The sequence below is a fragment of the Zootoca vivipara genome, chromosome 6 (assembly GCF_965207765.1).
Source record: "Zootoca vivipara chromosome 6, rZooViv2.hap1.1, whole genome shotgun sequence".
Lineage (NCBI taxonomy): Eukaryota > Metazoa > Chordata > Lepidosauria > Squamata > Lacertidae > Zootoca > Zootoca vivipara.
This window is the reverse complement of record NC_142589.1, coordinates 80,922,302-80,941,723: the sequence shown is the minus strand read 5'-3', so window position 1 is coordinate 80,941,723 and position 19,422 is coordinate 80,922,302. Positions and strand designations below refer to the sequence as shown.

Genomic DNA, 19,422 nt, shown 5'->3' with positions numbered 1-19,422 from the left:
ACCACAGCTGAGATGCTGCTTCTCCCCCCCCCATAGAATTCAGAAGCATGCTTTGGGAGGCCTGTCACAAACACAGCGAGACCTGACACATGGCCTCCATCTGTGTGGATGGAAAGTTCTGCAAAGCATCAAGTCACAGAACAACATGCAGGAGAAATGTACTGTTGGCAGGGGAAAGAGTTTTCGCAGCCCCTTCTGCCTGGATTCCCTAGAGGTCCGGCCTTATATGGGTCCTCAGGGGCCAGTGGCGGAGAGGGGGGCACAAGCACGTGCTTGCCTCTGGAGCCTCTGGGCTTCTTCCTCTTGTCTCCAGCCTTCCCTGCTCCCTCCAGCTCTCCTGCTTTAACAGCACCGAGAGCCAGGCAGAAATCCAGCAGGTGTAGCTCACTTTGCCACGGACAAAGTGGTTGGGACAGCTGCCCCTGTCGAATGCCTGCCTGCTCGAGCCAAGATGCAACAGGGCAGGAGCAGCAAGATGGCCGAGAGTCAGCTAAATAGGTACCGTATATATACCCAACAAATGCCTGACCAAGGATAAGATTTGGAGGCTTGTGAAATAGGTTTGGGGACTCTGAGAAAGGCGGCCTATGGTTTAAGCAAACTATTCTGCAATTAAGTTCATTGGCTGGCCAATCACATTCTCTTTCAGCCGAAGCCACCTCACAGGGCTGTTGTTGCGAGGGATATAAAGGGGGGATGGAGCGAGGCAACACCACCCCTGAGCATCTTGGAGGGTAAACTGGTGATAAATAAATATGTTGGGAGGGATGAGGGAAGCTGTTCTCCTCTGCCACAGCTGGCTGCCGGGGATTATGGGAGTTGTAGTCCAATGCTACCTGGAAAAGCCACAGATATTGCTCACTCCTGGCTTAAGCCAGCCTTAAGCTCAGTGAAAACGAGATGCCTTTGGGGAAATCCCCAAGCAGGGCAGGAGTGCAACAACACACCCAATTTGGGTAGTAGCCACCAATAGCCCTCTCCTCCTCGATGAATTTGTCTCATCCTCTTTTATTATTTTATAAACTATCATGTTGCCACTTACACAACATTCCTATAAACCCAAAAGTCCCAAACACTGCAACCTTTTATTCGTGGGAGAGTCCCTCCCCTTGATCATCTCGGATGCTGTTTTTTGAACCTTTTCCAAACTCTACTATGTCTTTTCTGAGTTAAGGCAACCAGAACAAAACACAGTATCTCAAACGCGACCACATCAGAGATTTGTACGGCGGCATTCTATAAGCAGTTTTATTTTGAATCCGTTTCCGAATTATCCCTAGCATGGAATTTGCCTTTTTTCACAGCTACCACATACTTGACGTCTTTGTCTGCTATGACCCCAAGGTCTCATTCTTGGTCAGTCCCCGCCAGTTCAGACCCTATGAGCGTAGGTGTGAAATTTATAGTGTTTTTGGCCTGACATGCCTCATTTTACACTTGTTTACAACGAATTGCACTTGCCGCCTTACCACCCATTCACTTAGTTTGGAGAGGTCCTTTCGGAACTCCTCACAATCTCTTTTTGTTTTAACAACCCCGAACCATTTTAGTATAATCAGCAAACTTGGCCACCTCACTCCTAACTCTAGATTGTTTATGAACGGGTTAAAAAGAGCAGGACCCAATTCTGACCCTTGGCGGGGGGGGGGGGAGGACTTCCACTTTCTACTTCTCTCCCATTGGAGAAGTGTCTGTTTATTGCTTCCTGCTACTTAACCGGTTCCTGATGCACCTACTTGAAACTCCAAGCACTCTATGTCACTTCTGCCTATATGCATGTTTAAACTCAAATAACTCTGACAGGTTCGGGAGACATGACTTGCTCTTGCAGAAGCCATGCTGCCTCTGCTTCAGCAAGGCTTGTTCTTCTATAGCCTTGGTTGCTTTATCCTTAATGATACTTCCCACCAGTTGAACTTCGCGCAGCAGAATGGGTGCAGAAGGATCTTCTGGGGGAAACCCACATGCGACTCGGAGGATTGGAGTCACCTTGCCCCGCACCCTGGCCTCCCCACCTCCTGTCGCAAGCCTCAACAGCTCGGGGCCTCTGTGTGGCAACCGCACAGCTATCGCTTAACCTGGGGGTTTCTGCAAGAGGAAGCTGAAAAACGCTTGCCAAAACCACCATGCGCAGAAATGCTGGCCAAGCAGATGCTCCACACTAGGCTGCTGAACCCTCCTGATCTACCAGAGACGCAGGGTGGGGGGAAGTGGGGGGAGGATAGCGTGTGCAAACATAAAGACTCAATGGATAGAGAACTGGATCCATATGACCTGATATGCCCCCCCCCCCCCGTGCACACACATTCCCATCTCTGCACAGGTTACAATGGCTGGCTATGGTGAAGTCTCTCCCTCTCTCTGCCTCAGTTCCCCACTCTGTAAAACGGCTTACTGCTCAGAGGAAATGCAGCGGCTCAATAAAATACTTTGCAGATTTAAAGTGATGCAGAAAGGGTTAGCTGTCCTAGGGCACCGCTAAATCTACATTGAAATGTATGAGGGCAGGCGGGAGGGCAGGCCACATGGGGACTTAACATACAACGCAGGCTTCTGCACAGCAGATGCAAAATATGAGCTTATCTGCAACCAGGAAGCCCAAATTCCAAGGTTGGGCTGAATTATGCAAATCAAAAAGAAGAAAGGTGTTTGCAATTTAATCCGCTTAAGTAGTCCAGGGCTAACAGTCCACCATGCGGGCTGGGGGAGAGAAAGGGGTTGTGCTTGGAAAATGGAGGAGCATCCTTGTGCTTCCATGCAGAACGCTGAGGACTAGAACCTTGGCAGGCAGGTGGGAAAGAGAATTAATTCTAAAGGAAGCCGGTGGCCAGTTCCGCATTGGACTCGAGGCCTGGGCATGCAGGCCACCATGTGCCCCAGGCGATTTCCACAGCCGTCTCTTCTCCGCACCCAATCATGCCCCCCCCCTATGCACACAAAGCTGCCAGGTGAGTTCTTCTCCCCTTCTCTGCCACCTTCCTCTCTTAGCACAAGGGTGCTCAGAGAATTGCGGCAACTGGCAGAACAGGAAAAGCAGCCATTCTGGCAAGGACTCGTGTGTGTGTGTGTGTGTGTGTGTGTGTGTGTGTGTGTGAGAGAGAGAGAGAGAGAGAGAGAGAGAGAGAGAGAGAGAGAGAGAGAGAGAAACATGTGTCTTTTACTGTCTGGGGTCTTCATGCACAAGGAGGGGGGGTATAGAAGGAGTGGATAGAATACAACAGGGGGGGGGAGAGGTTGGCAAAGGTCTGGGACATAGAAACAGCCTCAAAACCACACCATTTGTGTGCACGCACACATATGCATGTGCCAAGAAGAGCCTGAGTGCTGGATCAGGCCGATAATGGCCCAGCCTCCTCTTCTCACAGCGGCCAAGCAGAAGTATGTGGAAATCCACAAGCAGGATCTGAGCACAAGAGCAGCTCACCCTCTCTTGCTGCAGCCTTGCTGCCACAGAGTGTGCATAGCCATTGTCCATCGATAGCCCTCTCATCAAGCAAAAGAGGGGGGATTTCCACCTATTGAGTCTGGACACCCCCAAGCAGCCTGGTTGAGCCCCCCCCCCATACTATGGCCTTTCAGGTTCCTCCCCTCCGCACTGCCAAACACAGAAGGCCTTGCACACACAACACAAACACCGGGTGCCCCCGCAGCTCAGCTTCCCTCCAGGCACCAAAGGGTGAAGCGGAAACGGCAGCCGCTCCCTTAATCCAAACAGGGAGCGCCAGGCCTGGGCCACGATTCCTGCCTCTGGGCTGCAGGCGAGTTGTGGCACAGCCCGGCACCTCACAGCGACTCTGCGGGAACAGGAATGGGGAGCGGGCAAGAGGCAGAGAGAAAACAGGCAGCGGTGGCTGCAACTGGAGAAGACCAGAACAAATCAGCTGGAGGAAGCTGGAGGAGTGCCTTCCTTGGAGGGCGAACTCAGAGGAGGCTTTGCAACAAGTACTTTAGACCTAAGCAGGGCTGGGGAGGTGGCGTTGCAACTCCAAGAGGGCAAGGAAGACAGACAGGAGTTCAGCTCCCTGAAGAGCTCGGCTTTTAGGAAACAGTGTGTGTGCATGCAGGTTTTTTTAAAACTTTGCAGATCAAGGATGTGCTCAGCTGGACGGAGGGAGGGCAACGCCTGCCCACAGCGAGAGCCAGTATTGTGCAATGGTTAGAGTGTTAGACTAGGTCCTGGGAGCCCAGGGTTTGAATCCTCCACTCGGCCATGAAGCTCACTGGCTGACATTGAGGGGCAGCCACTGCCTCTCAGCCTAACCTACCTCACAGGGCTGTTGCAGGGATTCAATGAGGACTAGGAGTTTGATCCTAGAATCACAGAGTTGGAAGGCAACATTTAGTCCCAACTCTCTGCAATGCAGGATACATGCAGCCGTCCCATACAGGGATCGAACCTGCAACCTTGTTTGGAGACAGCAGGGTTCAAATCCTCCACTGGGTGACCTTGGGGACAGCCACTGCCTCTCAACCTAAGCCCTACCTCACAGGGTTGTTGTGAGGATGAAACAGGGAGTAGGGGGAGCCCTGTGCACCACCTGGTGCTCCTTGGAGGAAAAGGTGGGATAAATCAGAAATAAATGAGCAACAGCAGGCAACATCCTTCTACAGTGATACCTCGGGTTAAGTACCCAATCCGTTCTGGGGTGCCGTTCACACCCCAAAAAGTACTTAACCCAAGCGGCGCTTTAGCACATGTGCAAAGTGCCAATAGAGCAGGCATCCCCAAACTGCGGCCCTCCAGCTGTTTTGGCCTACAACTCCCATGATCCCTAGCTAAGAGGACCAGTGGTCAGGGATGATGGGAATTGTAGTCCAAAACATCTGGAGGGCCGAAGTTTGGGGATGCCTGCAATAGAGTGTTTCTGCACATGTGCAAAACGCTTCTGCGCATGCGCGCATAACAACCCACAGCGTACTCAACCTGAGGTATGACTGTAGTTTCAAGCCAAGAGCAACAGGGGGCGCCGATCCCCCTCATGCTCACCCCTCCCAGGTTCTGTTGAGCAACAACTTCACCCCATCATGAGTCTCCAGCTCACGTCCGGCTCTTGCAAGCCTCAGGTCCCTTCACAATCTCACCACGGCCGCAGTGACGCAAGGTAGAAAAGCGTACACTTCCGAGACTACCTCGCTTTTAAAAGAGAAGGCAAAGACCCAAACCGCCCAGAGGAGGGTTGCGCAAGGCTGGAGAAGCCCCGAGGTTTGGCTCCGTAACTGCTGCCAGCCAGAGCCGGCACCCGCAAGGGAGAAACTGGGTCCCTGCAACGCCACCCCCGCAGGCAATGCAGAGCAAGTTGATGGGTGCGTCGTTCGAGATGGGCATATATATGTATAGGTGCAGAGGAAAGTGGAGGACCCTTGGTCAACCTAGGTCAGTACTGCATGCACTGGCTGGCAGGGGCTTTCCAAGGTTCAGAGAGCGGGCATTGCCAGGAGATGCCAGGGATATCCTGCCTGCAAGTGCTCAACCTCCATTAAGATCAAGTAAGGTTCCAGTCCTCATGGAGTTCAGCAAAGGGCTGTTTTAAACAGGAAGCTACCGACTCAGACCTAGCTCAGCACTGCCTACACCGACTGGCAGCTCCAGGCTAAGGCTCTCTCCCCGCCCTACCAAGAGACGCATTCGGGGTTTGAACCTGGGACCTTCTGCACGCCAAGCAAGGGCTCTACCATCAAAAATTCCAGGCGGGTCTGAAGTCGAGGTAGTGCGGTGTAGCGGTTAGTGTGCGTCAGACTAGGACCTCGGAGAGGCTAGGGTTCGAATCCTCACTCAGGCATGCCGCTTGCTGGTTCAGTCACTGCATCCCTCAGCCTAGCCTACCTCACAGGGTTGTTGTGGGGATTAAATGAGGAGGGGGAGAAGAACCAGGTCCTCCACCCTGAGCTCCTTGGAGAAAAGGGAGTGATATAAATGCAAAAATATATATAAATAAAAACCAATTCAGCCCTGCATACAGAGATACACATTTTTGCAGCTGCCAATGTTCCTCAGAAACGGCTTGCGAAACCTTGGCTCAGCGTTACCCAGAATCCTTTGAGATGCATCTAATCGGATGTTGCTCTTGAAACCGCTGTGGCATTTTCTCTCTTTGTAAGAACCTACCCCGTCCTCTCTCTCCACAGCCATCACAGTTTGTTTGCATTTTGGGGTCATGCATGCTGCAGGCCCCAGACCAAAGGTCTCTGTCTCTCTCTCTCCCTCCCCACAGCTCACAAATGGAGGAACATTTGCTGCGAAAGGGGGGGGGGGAGAGGAAGGTTTTCTGAAATGTGGAACTTGTCAGCCAAGCATCCCAAGACACAAAAATTACAGCATAAATAAACCACCTTCCCTTTCATAACCTCGTGGGGGGGGAGGGGAGAGGAAGAGGAAGACCTGCAAACAGGACTCCTGGGTCCTGCTGCTAGCAAGTCAGCTCGAGTGGTTCCCTCTCTTCCATCTGCCTCAGTTTCCCCTATTATGTAAGAGACACCTTAACTTCTTCTTACAGACCCCCCTCGAGGGCAAACAGGGGTGGGGTGGAGGGTCTTATCAAGATAAGCCCAGCATTTCAAAAGGTAGGTGTTATGCTTATGCCCGGGGGGGGGGGCGCTGCAACCAGGCCTTCTGCACTCCAATACAACTGCCAAGCAGAGTCTGTGCATATAAGATTTAGGATGTTGCCTGATACCAAATCAGACCATCGGGTCTGTGCGGCTCAGTATTGTCTACTCTGCCTGGCAGCTCTTCAGGGTTACAGGTAAAGGACACTCTCAACCCTACCTTGGAGATCCTGCCAGCAGCGGTTGAACCTGGGGCCTTCTGCATGCCAAGCAGGTGTTCTACCCCGAGCTATGGCCTAGTAACTGCAAATGCCAGGCCAGCAGGGGCCAAGTGAGAGCACTGCAACCTGGGCACAAACCCCCATGCCAAGGTTGCCCCCCCACCAAGGAGCTATAACCTCTGGTGGCTCAGCTCAAAGCCAGCTGCCCGAACCAAAACATGCCAGAGGTAGAGGCAGCGAGGCTTCTGAATCCCAGTTGCTGGAAACCTCGAGAGGAGAGAGCTGCTTGCGGGTTTTCCCATTGAGGCACCCGGTTGGCCCCTACGAGAACAGGGTGCTGGCCCTTGTCCTGATCTAGCAGCCCACCTCTTCTTACAGAACCTCCAGCTCCACAGGCAGTCTACCTGGGTTCCTAGGTTCTTATTTGGCCTCTGCGAGAAAAGGAGGCTGGAGGAGACGGGCTCCTCCGTTTAGGTTCTGAGGGCAAACAGACAACCGCTCTCCTATTTTTGGAAAACAAAGCAAGGTAAGGGGGGGGCAGTGCGGGAGACAGGCTGCCTCCCCCCCCTGCCCCCAGCAGAGACTGAAAGAATAAGAAGTGGCACCTGGAACGGGCCAACCGGAAAAGAGCCGGAAGGAGGGAGGGAGGGAGAAAAACAGCAGCCTTTGCCCATATAAGGTAGACTTGAAGGACAGGCCGGATCTGTGCTGGAGAATGTGGGAATGCAAGGCGGTTGGAGGCGGGGAGGGGCCCAGAGACATCCTGCCTCTGCGTGTCCGTCCATCCCCCCAATATCCCAGCAACCCGGCCTAAGCAAGTACAAGGAACCCCAGCCCAGCTCAAAACACCCTGACATCATCCCTCGCCTCCCCAAAGCAGTCAACGGTCTCCATAGGTATTCACAAAGGAGGGGGTTTTTTTTGCTAGAGAGCGACTTTTCCTTGCTTCCTCTCCCTGCCCCCCCTCCAAACACAGACACACTCCCCAAATTCCAGACTTATGAGCTGGAAGCATTGCAACTGATGGGGAGGGGGGGGGTGGCTGACTTAAATTTGGGGCAGGGGGGTCCAGAAGAGAGCAACAGACAAGCAGGTATGGTTTGACTCAAGAATGGTTTCCATGTTACTTTCTCTAACTTGGTTTGTTGTTGTTTTTTCAAAAAAAGTGGTGGGTTTTTTTGGCAGGGGGTGGGAATTGGCAGAGCTGCACAGTCTTTGTTTTCTGCAGAGGGACAAGAGCGGCACGGGGTTGGGGGGGGCTGGAAAAAGACATTTCCATGTATAATGGGTGTGTGTGTGCATTTTGGACGGCGTTCAAAGTCGTTTCAAATTAGCCGTGTAAACATTCCCCCCCCCAAAAAAAAACCGCTGATCAGAGCGTGCTCCCTGCATGTACAAGAAACCGTCAGTTGGAGAGGGCAGCCCTAGATGGGGGAAGAAGTGACTCCCCCCCAAAAAAAACCCCAATGATATTCCCTCCATTGGTGGACTCCTGTCATTAATAAAGATGGGATTTTTCCCTTTCAGAAATCTTAATTACAAGTAGGTAGCCGTGTTGGTCTGCCGTAATTGAAACAAAATAAATAAAAATATAAAAATTCATTCCAGTCGCACCTTAGAGACCAACTAAGTTTGCCATTGGTATGAGCTTTCATGTGCATGCACTTAAGACCCAGAATTTTTTCCTCCTTACCCCCCCCCCACTTAGAGGGTGGCAAAGTGGGGAGCAGGGGGCTCTCAACCCTTCCAATGGGGAGATGGAGAGCCCCCTATCCTGAAATACAAAGCCCTTGCCTAGAGCTCAGCAGAGCACCTGTAGTGTCACACACACACACACACCCAAAAATTCAGCCGCACCTGGGTTTCTCTATCTGCTTCACCTCGACTTTTTTAGTGGGTTCCGGGGTGGGAGGCTTCTTCCCCAGCGTGATCCTGCCAAAGGGAAGCACATTCCTGGTCTCTGGAGGGACTAGAAGTCCAGGGAGACCCCGGGGGGTGAGGGTGGTCCTCATCCTCCTCTCAACCAAGCCTTTGGGGACGGTGCAAGGAGGACGTTCCCAGGCCCAAAATTGCAGGTCCAGGAGAAAAATTAAATAGCTTCGCCCCACCCCACCCCGATCTCCAGAAATGCATCTTGCAAAGGGCAGGAGCCCCACTCTCCTCCCTGCCAGGAAGCCATTGCTAACTCCCTGCCCCGCATCCGGCCCAAATACTCATCCACACTTGAGTTGCGTCGAATGGTGTTCATCTTTGGCCTTGGGGGGGTCGGGAACCTTGCTGGAAATGGAGAAAGTCAAAGGTCACAGAATCGTGGAGAGGGGAGGGAACCCCGAGGGTCATCTAGCCCAACCCCTGCTGGAAAACCTCCAGTGGAGGGGAGATTGCCACCTTCCGAGGCCAAGGTCTCCCAACGGAAGCCAGAAGGCACCCAGACTCCAGGGATCAGTCTGGAAAGGAGCGGGGGCGGGGCGGTGTTTAAAACCATCCCTGAGAGTCGGGGGGGGGGCAATTTTCAGGTTCCAGCCAGGGGCCGGTCCAAAACTTCTAGGATTTCTTTTGGGGGGGGGAGAGAGAGATTGCGTCCATCCCTGGAAACACAAGGATCTTGGCTACTAATCTCAAAGGCCTCTGTAGGTTTTTGTGAGATAAGGGTGGGCACCCCAGGATAAGGAAGTTGGGGGGGCTACACCTCCCCCACGCAGGCCCAATCCATCCCCACCTGAGCTTTGCGCCTTGCTTCTCTTTGGGCTTAGGCGGTGGGTCAGGAGCCGGAGATCTGCCAGAGAGCAAAAAACACTCAGGTCGCCCTATGGCGAAACGGAGGGGGAAGCAAGGCGACCAGGGGTGTTTTCCCCACCCCCCAAGTGCTGGGAGCGGGCAAAAGCCAGGCCTTGAGGGTAGGATGCGCCTGGGTCCTGGCTGTGCTCGCCCCTGGAGAGCATCAGTAAGGAGGTGATGGGGGGGGATGTGTGCCAGAGGCATGTCCCCACCCCCCACCCCCTAAGTCCTCTTCCTCCTCCTCCTCTGCTGCCTTCTCCCCTGGGCAGCCTTGTATTTGAGACGGCTGAGTCACATCCTGAAAGGCGCTTTTCCGGTCTCTTCCAGCTCGGGACAATTTGGGAAAAGGGGGGAGGGCCAGCAAGACCTAGGACTCTTTGGTTGGGGGGGGCGAAGTTCCCTCCCCAAAACAGAGCTGCATCCAAGGCTGACCTTGGATGAGAAGGTGGAGGAGAGAGTAAAGGGACAGCTGGTCATGGCAGGGGGTGGGGAGAGGCTTCTTGGATTGGGGGGGGGGGGGAGAAGAGGTTGCAATCCATGTCGGGGTTGCATGTTTAGCGGGGGAAAGAGCATGGCAGCATTTCCACAGGGCAGAATACGGCCCTTGCTTGCAACTCCAGCCCCCCTCCCCTACACCCGGGAGGCCAGCAGAGCAGAGGGCCCAATCCGAGGGGCGAGCCGAAACAACCTTCCGAAGCGGCCCATGGTGTCCGATGTGGGCCCCCCCCCGCCGCGCCTGGCCCGGGTGCAGGTCTTTCTCTCTCTCCCACCCGCCCTTACAATCCCCGGGAGACGTGCCAGGCGGAACTCAGTGCTGTGTCACAATGCAGCGGGCGCCCGGAACCTGCGACCCCCAAGAGGATTCCGGTGCTGGGGGCCCCAGAGACTCATGGTTGAGGCAGCTCAGCTCCCCCTGCACGAGTGTAAGAAGAGCCTGCAGGATCAGGCCACTGGCCCATCTACTGGTAGCCAAGCCTCCTGTTCTCACAGTGGCCAAATACCCCTAGGAATCTAGATAGACTGCCTCTGGAGCTGGAGGTTCCATAAGAACCCAAGAAGATGCCAACGGGAAGCATGCCATCCGGCCATGGCTAGTAGCCACTGAATATGCCCAGTCCTCTTTGAAAGCCATCGAGGTCGGTGGCCACCCACCCCGGCCTCCTGTGGCAGTGAGTTCCACAGGTTAACTCTTTGCAGCAGCAGCAGCAGCAGCTGCAGCAGCAGTCCTTTCTTTGCCCTGCGGCGAGGCAACACCTTGGCCCTTAGTTTGCAGAACAAGGCGTCCTGGGGCTTGCTGTTCTGGCCCGCTCATCCCAAGCGATCTGAGTTGGGCTGGCAACACTTAGTCATCTGAGGAATGAGGAAAAGGGGGCTTAGCAACCCGGCGCCTGAAACTGGCTCCAGAGCAAAATGAAGTCACCCTTCCCCAGTAAATGCCGAATCTTAACCTCTCCTATGAACTGCGCAGCTGCATCAGGAAAGAACGCCTGTCTGTAGCTCAGGATCCTGCTTCCAACAGAGGACAGCCAAGGTGCTTCTGGAAGCTCCCAAGCAGAGCACAGAGGCAAAACACACATCTGCTACTTTTGTCCTCCGTCCCCAGTACATCATATTTAGAGGTAGACACTATCTGAATATGGAGGCTCCATATCATTCAACTCAGGATCTTGGTTCCCGGCTGATGGACCAAACCACCCCCATGAATTTGTCTAATCTCTCTCTCTCTCTTTCACCAAAAGTTCATTTCGGAAGCTGCCTCTCAACATCCCAGCCCAAACAATAGAGCATCTTTCTCCTGGAGATGAAATTACACCTCTTCTCAGAGGAGTTCAAAGTATTACCATTGCACTCATTTCAGTGGTAAAGGCTAAGCAGTCTTTAAAAAGAGGAAGGTGGCGGACTCTCCTTTGTCAGAGGTTTTCAAGCAGAGGCTGGGAGGGTGGGGGATAGAACTATAGAGCTGGAAGAGATCCCATGGGGCATCTAGTCTAACCCCCAGCAATGTGCCGGTCTCTCATCCAATTTGAAACCCAACCAGACCCTGCTTAGCCGTTTTATTGCTGCACCACCAGGAGGAGGAATAGTTGAGGAGTCGTCAGCTGTGATTCCTGCATTGCAGCGGGCTGGGCTGGATGACCCTTGGGGGTCCCTCCCAACCTTACGATTGCATGAATTAGCATTTTTAAATGCTTGATTTTAATTGGCATCTTACTGCGTATACGTAAGTGTGAGCCCACCTGGTGCTCTCTCCCACCCCCACCCACCCCCTAAAAAGTCCCATGCCAGCCAGGGCTGATGGGAGTTGTAGTCCAAGAAGATCTGAGGGCACCAGATTGCCTTCAAGGCATGGGCCACAAAAGGGTTAACATCCACTGGGCTTGCTCTTCCTCTTCCCAGTCAGTCCATGTACACAGTGGAAAAGGGAAATGGTTCAGGCTGCTTCCTGCTCTTTAGGTAATCAGCCAGGACTGATTAAATCGCCTGCAACATCTCAGCCCCACAGTCCGTACTAAGCAACTCAGTCAAGTAATTGCAAAGCTCAGGGGCTGGTGGGTCTCTCTGGACTCTTGCCTGGGTTGCCCATTTTACAGATTGGGAAAATTAAGGCAGGAGGGGGGGGGAAATGGCTAGATCTCAAACAAGACATGGCAGACAGGCACACACGTGTGAGCACATAGACGGAGGAAGCATTGTGTTTTTTTTGTGTTCCTTGTTAAAGTGAAAAATGCTGCTGCCTTTCGGGTCAGAAACCTTGCAAGGCCAAATGCCAGCCTGGTGTAGTGGTTAGAGCAGGGGTCAGCAAACTTTTTCAGCCGTGGGCCGGTCCACTGTCCCTCAGACCATGTGGTGGGCTGGACTATATTTTGGGGGGGGGGAGAGAGAATGCACGAATTCCTATGCCCAACAAATAACCCATTTTAAATAAAAGGACCCATTCTGCTCATGTAAAAACACAATGATACCTGGACCGTCTGCGGGCCGGATTGAGAAGGCGACTGGGATGCATCCGGCCTTTAGGTTGCCTACCCATGGGTTAGAGCAGGCATCCCCAAACTTTGGCCCTCCAGATGTTTTGGACTACAATTCCCATCATCCCTGACCATCCTGTTAGCTAGGAATCATGGGAGTTGTAGACCAAAACATCTGGAGTTTGGGGATGCCTGGGTTAGAGTGTCTAGGACCTGGGAGAGACCACGGTTCAAATCCCTCCACCCACTCATCCATGACACTCACTGGGTGCGACTTTGGAAACTAGTCATAACATCACAGAATTGGAAGGTACCCCCGAGGGTCATCTAGTCCAACCCAACTTCCTGTCGGCCTGGTCTACCTCAGAGGGTTGCTGTGGAGGATTAAATGAGGCAAGGTTTAGGAAAAGCATCCCCCCACAAGTCCTTCACATTAGACTTCAACGATTCAGTCCTTGCAATGCAAAAACTTTGTGCTTAGGAGCTGGCTGAGCAGGGCAGCCTCAGCCTTCCTAGATGACCCTGGGAGGTCTCTTCCAGCTCTACAGTTCCATGCTTCTAAGCATCTTCATTCCCCATAGGCACCCCAAAGTGGCTGGGGGAGGGTTTTCAGGGGGGCCATGCAACATAACCCCCCCTTCACTCCCAGACAGCTGGAAGCCTCTCAGCTGTTGAAAGATACCAGAAAGAAACCCCAAGTAGCAGACATTTGGGTGGTGGTGGTGGGGGAGGAAATAAAAGCACCAGTTGCTGCAGCTGCTGAAACTTCTCAGGCCTCCCCCACAGATCTAACCACTAGGCACTGCACGAAGACGCAAATAAAACCCTGACCGGCCGCTGAAATCTGCTTCTCCTACCCACAACTCTCACTGCTGGCGTGGTCCCAATGTGGAAGCGTGAAAAGCTGTGGGTTTTCAAGGGGTTGAGAAGGTGGGGGTTGTTTCCGCACGGCTGCAGCAACGCCCCCACTGCCATGACCCAGACCCTACAGAAAACTCAAGGGGCGGCTGAGTGCTCTGGTAGTCAGGATTCCTGAATGGGCTCTTTTGCAACGCACCACATCACCTTGCCAAATGCAAAATAAAGGCTTTGCAAATGAGAGGAACAAAAGGGCCTTCTGCGGTTTTGTTAGAAGAAGGGAGAGGTGGATTCGATGAGGTCCTGGAACTGCAGAGCCGGAAGGGAGGGAGCCCAAGGATCCTCTAGTCCACCTCCCCCCCCCCAATTGCAAGGTCATTGGTGCCAGTAAACTCTAATTGCTGGTGTGCTGCGTACATGCTAACTGCAAGGATGGAGGTTGAGAGCCATTGATGGGAGCTGGGGAGACCAGGGTTCAAATCCCCACTCAGCTGGGTGTGTGTCTTCGGTTCAGTCACAGGCTCTCAGCCTAGCCTATTCTGCAGGGTCGTTGTGAGGACTGAATGAGACCCCACCTCGAGCTCCTTAGAAGAAAGAGGCGGGGGGGGGGGAGAATATATAAATGTAATCATCAAAGATTTCTCAGTACTGTATACACCTGAGAGTCAACGAACTCAGATCTGAAACTGTTCCACGTCACACAACTTCTCTGTGAAATCAAGTTTCTACCCAGGAGGTTGCAAGACTGTCAGATCAACCCCAGCAGTGAAGGGGAAGGAAGTCTCAGGTCAGCTACTCTAACACAGACCTCCCCGTTGGGCTGTTTCGGACTACAATTCCCATCAGTCCTAGCATATCAGCCAGGGATGATGGGAGTTGTAGTCCAGAACACCTGGAGAAGGCACTAGGTTAGGGAATTCTGTGTTTAAAAAGTATTCTTGAAAGACAGTGTTATTTAGCCAATCATGGGGTGGTAGAGAATGAAGTTTTAGAGCCATCAGAATTAATGAATGTGGCTGAGTTAGGGCCATCGATTTCGAAAGGTCTATTCTGAGTAAAGCTTAGAGTTGGGAAGGAATTCCCCAAGGACCATCTAGTCCAGGCATCCCCAAACTTCGGCCCTCCAGATGTTTTGGACTACAATTCCCATCTTCCCCGACCACTGGTCCTGTTAGCTAGGGATCATGAGAGTTGTAGGCCAAAACATCTGGAGGGCCACAGTTTGGGGATGCCTGATCTAGTCCAACCCGGTGCAATAATGCAGGAATCGCAGCTCAAGAAATCGAAGGGAAGTCCCACCTCGATAACCTTTTGGAGCTGTTGGAGTGTGTCATCAAGAGCGGAGTCAGGAACAACCCAGTGGTAAACATGGTATGCTTGGACTTCCCCCAAAAAGAGCTTCTGACAAAGTCCTACACCAAAGGCTCTCAATCATGGGATAAGGAGACAAGTCCTCCAGTGACGCGAAGTCGCCTCACCCTGCGAGGAGTCACCCAAGGAAATGAATGGGTTGCAGCTTCAGAACATGCAGCGCATGACTGACCTCAGATGCTGCTGAGACGCAGATTTAAAAGGGGATTGGACCCATTCACCACAGAGAACTTTGCAGCCCACTCTTCGCCAGGGCAGCGAAGTAGAGCCGCCATCAACAGCAGCAGCCTACATGTAAACACCGGCTGCCAGGATGTTCAGCTTTCCCTTGTGGGCTACTAGAGATAACCAGATGACCACCACTGGAAACATGTCCATTCACTCTTGAGATAACCAGAACCACAGGTCAAAGGTCACACTACCCACTTTTTAAAGAAAAAGCAGCATATAAGAGGATCTGCCCGATACTTTTGGGGTCCCTCCAGAGCTACTGATTAGGGAATCTGCACCCCACTGTCGACATAATATGGCGTTTTACGGCTTAAGTGAGGGCGACAGGTCTCTGGTCTCAGGTCACTTACAGTCTTAAAATGCACTTGGCCTCCTCTGTGCCCTTTGAGACACCCAGAGCTCCCCATTTTAGTGGGCACTCAGTGTAACCTACCCAAATGAATGGACCTAGCTTAGCCATGTCCATCCATTTCAATGGGTATACCCCGGGTAAAACTTAGCCAACAACCACCCACAACTCCTTCCTTCCCATCCCAGGGCAACCTCAATGCCAGAGGGACCCCTGTCTCCAGATCGTGCAAAACACCAGGAAGGACTTTTCTCTGAAACCCTCCAAGGATGTCCTACTACACCAGCCGTTTCCAAAATTCTGGGGGTCACGCACCGCCCCCTTGGTCCCATAAACTCATCCCCAGCAGTGCCCCCTTTTCTATTAAAAGTTGGAGTTCTTGACTGAGAATCACACAATAACGATATTATCGATATTATCGTTTTTGTGTGGCCCTTTTCTATAAAAAGCATTATTCAGAATAGTGGTTCGCACGGCCCACTGTGGAAGAAAATAAAAAAAATACTCAAAGCAGTGAACGGCACATTTATTCAAAACCCAAATAAAACTATTTAGTTTGATTAATCTGAACAAAGTTATTGGGCTTGCTCCAGGGACACCAGCTTTTCGAAGTCTGATTGTCATTTGCACCTCCAGCGACCCCCCCCCAAGGAATCCTGCCCACCCCTACTTTGGGACACTCCACCCCCCCACCCCCCAGTCCAACACGCTCCCTTTCCTTGCATTTCCTCCTACTGAGACCAAGAACCCTGTGGGCCCTTCAAGGCTGACTAATTCGAAGGTGATGCTGATGGTGGCAGCCCAGGCAGCAATAAATCTTGTCAGCCTTTAAGAGGCACTCTGTGTCTCTTGCAGCGAAGATGACAAACTGACCTCTTCCGGGTTGCTTAACCTGCAAAACACACCCTGCCTCCCCCCCACCCACCCCTCAACTTTCCCTTCTCGTATTGTAAGGCTGCAGACAGGGGCTGCCCTTTAAAAAATAATAATAATTGCAATACAGCAACTAGAGCTCGGCTTATAGATAACACATCATAGATTTTGAACTCAGGGCCCTGCGCATGATCTGAATCTACTTCCCCTACAGTTCACTTCCTTTTGCTTTCAGGGGATCGGGGCCACAGACACAGCTTTCCGCTGGATTAAGGAGGTGAGGGGAAAACGGCATTTACATCCCAGCTTTTTCTTCAAGGAGCTCAAGACATGGTCCGCCAACCTCCTCATTTCACCCCCACAATAACCCTGTGAGGTAGGTCAGGCTGGGAAGCAGTAAATAACCCCCCCCCAAGGTGACATTCAGTGGCCGAGTGGGGGTTTGAACCCTGGTCTGACACCCCAACACCAGTGTTCCCCAAACTAGAGCCTCCAGCTGTTTTTGGACTACAATTCCCATCATCTCTGACCAGTAGCTAGCTAGGGATGGTGGGAGTTGTAGTCTACTGCTCTAACCACTACACCACACTGGCTCTCCCCTTGGTTTGGAACAGCTGGTACTTTCCAACTCTACAGCTCTATAATCTGGTGACTCGGGGATGGGAGCTGGGGAGGAATCTCTGAAAACTCAGGATGAACTCCCGCAGGCAGCCTAATTGTCAGCCTAATTTCTGAAGGAGGGGCGCTGCTTGTCTCTCTCACTTTACCCTCTTGACCTCAGAGCCCTCCCCATTAGGCTCAGAAATTATCACACTACGTCAGGCATCCCCAAACTTCGGCCGTCCATATGTTTTGGACTACAATTCCCATCTTCCTCAACCTCTGGACCTTTTAGCTAGGGTTCATGGGAGTTGTAGGCCAAAGCATCTGGAGGGCCGCAGTTTGGGGATGCCTGCACTATGTCAACCAAGCAGGGAAAACACTCTGCACATGCTCAAAAGCACAACCTCGCAAGTCCCAGGACACAGAAAATGAGGTGGGAGGTCTTAAGACCTACCTGAGACTTAAGACTTATGGGTTTTTTGGGGGGGGGAGGTAGCTTGAACCTGGACATCCTTCAGATAACCTGCCTAGAAATAGGTTTACAATTCCAAACCTGCATTCACTGAGAGAGAGGCGTGGGGGTAGGTGGGGGTCCTTGGCCCCTTTCTGAACTTGAGGAAAGGAGTGAAGGGGGCACAACAGGGGCAGGATCAGAGCCAGGATCGCAAAGGGAAGGGAGATGGAGGTTTGGGGTGCCCCTCACTCCCCTGCAATACCTGAGAAGGGGGAGCAATGGTACATAAAGCCAGTCCGGTCATCTTCAGACAAGGATCCATTCAAGAGGACTGACCACTTATCGGATGTCCAGCATTGGCCAGAAGCTCTGGAACCCGCCGGACCAGCACCCCAAATTCAGGAAAGGTCTTGGCTCAAGGAAAGATCACCCTGCCTATCCCATCAGGGGGGAGGAGCCACCCCACTCTCAGGAATGCCCTCCAGGAACCTCTGGGGGGGGGAACATCTTCCTGTGTCGTTAAAGGGGGGGTGTTATTTGTTCCTTAGGTGTGGGATTGCAAGGAACTAAGTAGCATACACAGATCACAGAAGCCAACCTTTGAGATTCTCTTCACTCACAACAGATCAGAGGTGTCCCTCCCGCCTTCGACTTGACCCCTTTCCGCCCCCACCCCAAATCCTAGGAAACGCCCCCCTCCCCAAAAAAAACTTAACACTCGCAGCACAACGCGAAATGCATTCACAACCCCCTGAGAAAGAAATTGCATTCCTCACAACACCCCCCCCCTCCAACCTATTGAGTACATGAGGCAGCTGTGGGGCAATTCTATCCTTATCTCTTCCCGCTCCCCCATTGCCCGGGGCGTGGCTCGTTTTTCTCCCCCGGAGGAACTCCCCAACAAACTCCGCTGCCATCCTGAAAGTCTCCCCCCTTCCCCCATATCTCAAGCGTGGGGGGGGGGCGAGCGATGAAGTCACACGGAAGGGCGTGGCTTCAGACATCAACTTGGGGTGCCCCCATTCAACCCCTCTTTGCTCCTATTCAAGATGGACTGCGTGTGCCCACAGTCATTCCGACAACAGGTTTTTTTGGGGGGGCAGGAATTGTATCATCTCTTGCCTCTTCTAAAGTGGGGGGGGGTGCAAATCTTTCTCTCCTCCTATATTGGGGAACATTTTCCCACTTCCGGAAAACACGCTCAATTGGGCTTCAAAGAGGGCAGAAACAACCCCCCCTTTAAAAAAGAAAAAGCGAAAGAAGCTTCTAACAGTTTCTATGTTTTTTTAAAGGGGGGGGTTAATCTTTGCCACGTGCCCCTCTCTCCCAAGTGGTTACAAAAGGAGCCAGGCAAACCGCCCCACTTCCTGAATAATGTGGGAGAGAGGCTCCCGCAAAACAGCAACCCCCAATGTTCTAGGTCCCCCCCCCGGAGAAAAAAATCTGCGCTGGTTGCAGCCTCGACGGGAGGGTGGGGTGCCGACCCGCTCCTTTCTTCGGAGAAGCCTCTGCGTAGCGACTCCCGTGTCCCCACTTGCTCCTTCCTCGGGGCGGAGGCCCACGGGGAACCCAGACGGCGCCCCCCCCGGGGTCCCGGTGCCCGCAGCCCAGACAACAAAGGCGCCCTTCTGCCTCCCTCCCTCCCTCCTTCCCTCGCCGCGCCCCGGCAGCAGGTACCGACCTCATGTCTGCGGGCTCCGTGCGCGGCGCCGCCGCTCCTCCGACTGCCGCTTCCGCTCGGCTGCCGCTTCCCCAGACCTGGCTGGGTGGGGACGGGGGTGGGGCCGCGAGGAGGCCGGACCGGAGACCCGGAGCGGCTGCCGCCGCCGCCACCGCCGCCGGAGCTCCAGGCTCAGACAGCAGCAGCAGCACCGGGGGCCGCCGGCGCCACAGCAGCCTCCGCTCGGGTCCCCATCCGCCGCCTCCCTGCCCGGCAGCCGCTGCCCGCTTTCCTTCCTCCGACCCGCGGCTACCTCGGCCCGGCCCGGCGCCACCGCCGGGGGCTCATGGTCCCGATCCCGCCGCGCCAGAGAGGTGGGAGGTGGAGAAAGAGAGACAGGGGTGGGCACGCGCGCGCGCGCTCCTGCACCAGCCGCGCCTCCCGCCCTCTCGGCGCTCCCCCGCGCGCCCGCTTTGATGTGGCGTCAATGTTGCCGCCGCTGCCCCGCC

At 53.5% G+C, this 19,422-nt stretch overlaps 1 protein-coding gene across 2 annotated transcripts in view; it reads right to left on the bottom strand.

Moving 5' to 3' along the window:
* Window positions 1–19,357, bottom strand: part of VASP (vasodilator stimulated phosphoprotein) — a 31,620-nt gene extending 12,263 nt beyond the window's left edge. Inside the window, exons 1-3 of one of the 2 annotated variants that reach the window (XM_088672833.1) lie at window positions 9,487–9,764; window positions 8,991–9,044; window positions 8,625–8,699 (exon numbers count right to left, since the gene is read on the bottom strand). In XM_088672833.1, the coding sequence (XP_088528959.1) occupies window positions 8,625–8,699; window positions 8,991–9,044; window positions 9,487–9,749 (392 nt within the window). In that variant the 5' untranslated portion in view covers window positions 9,750–9,764. Of the gene's footprint in view, window positions 1–8,624; window positions 8,700–8,990; window positions 9,045–9,486; window positions 9,765–18,934 lie in introns of those variants that run through there. The other variant, XM_035117705.3, reaches the window with a different exon arrangement.
* Window positions 19,358–19,422: the final 65 nt, after the last annotated feature.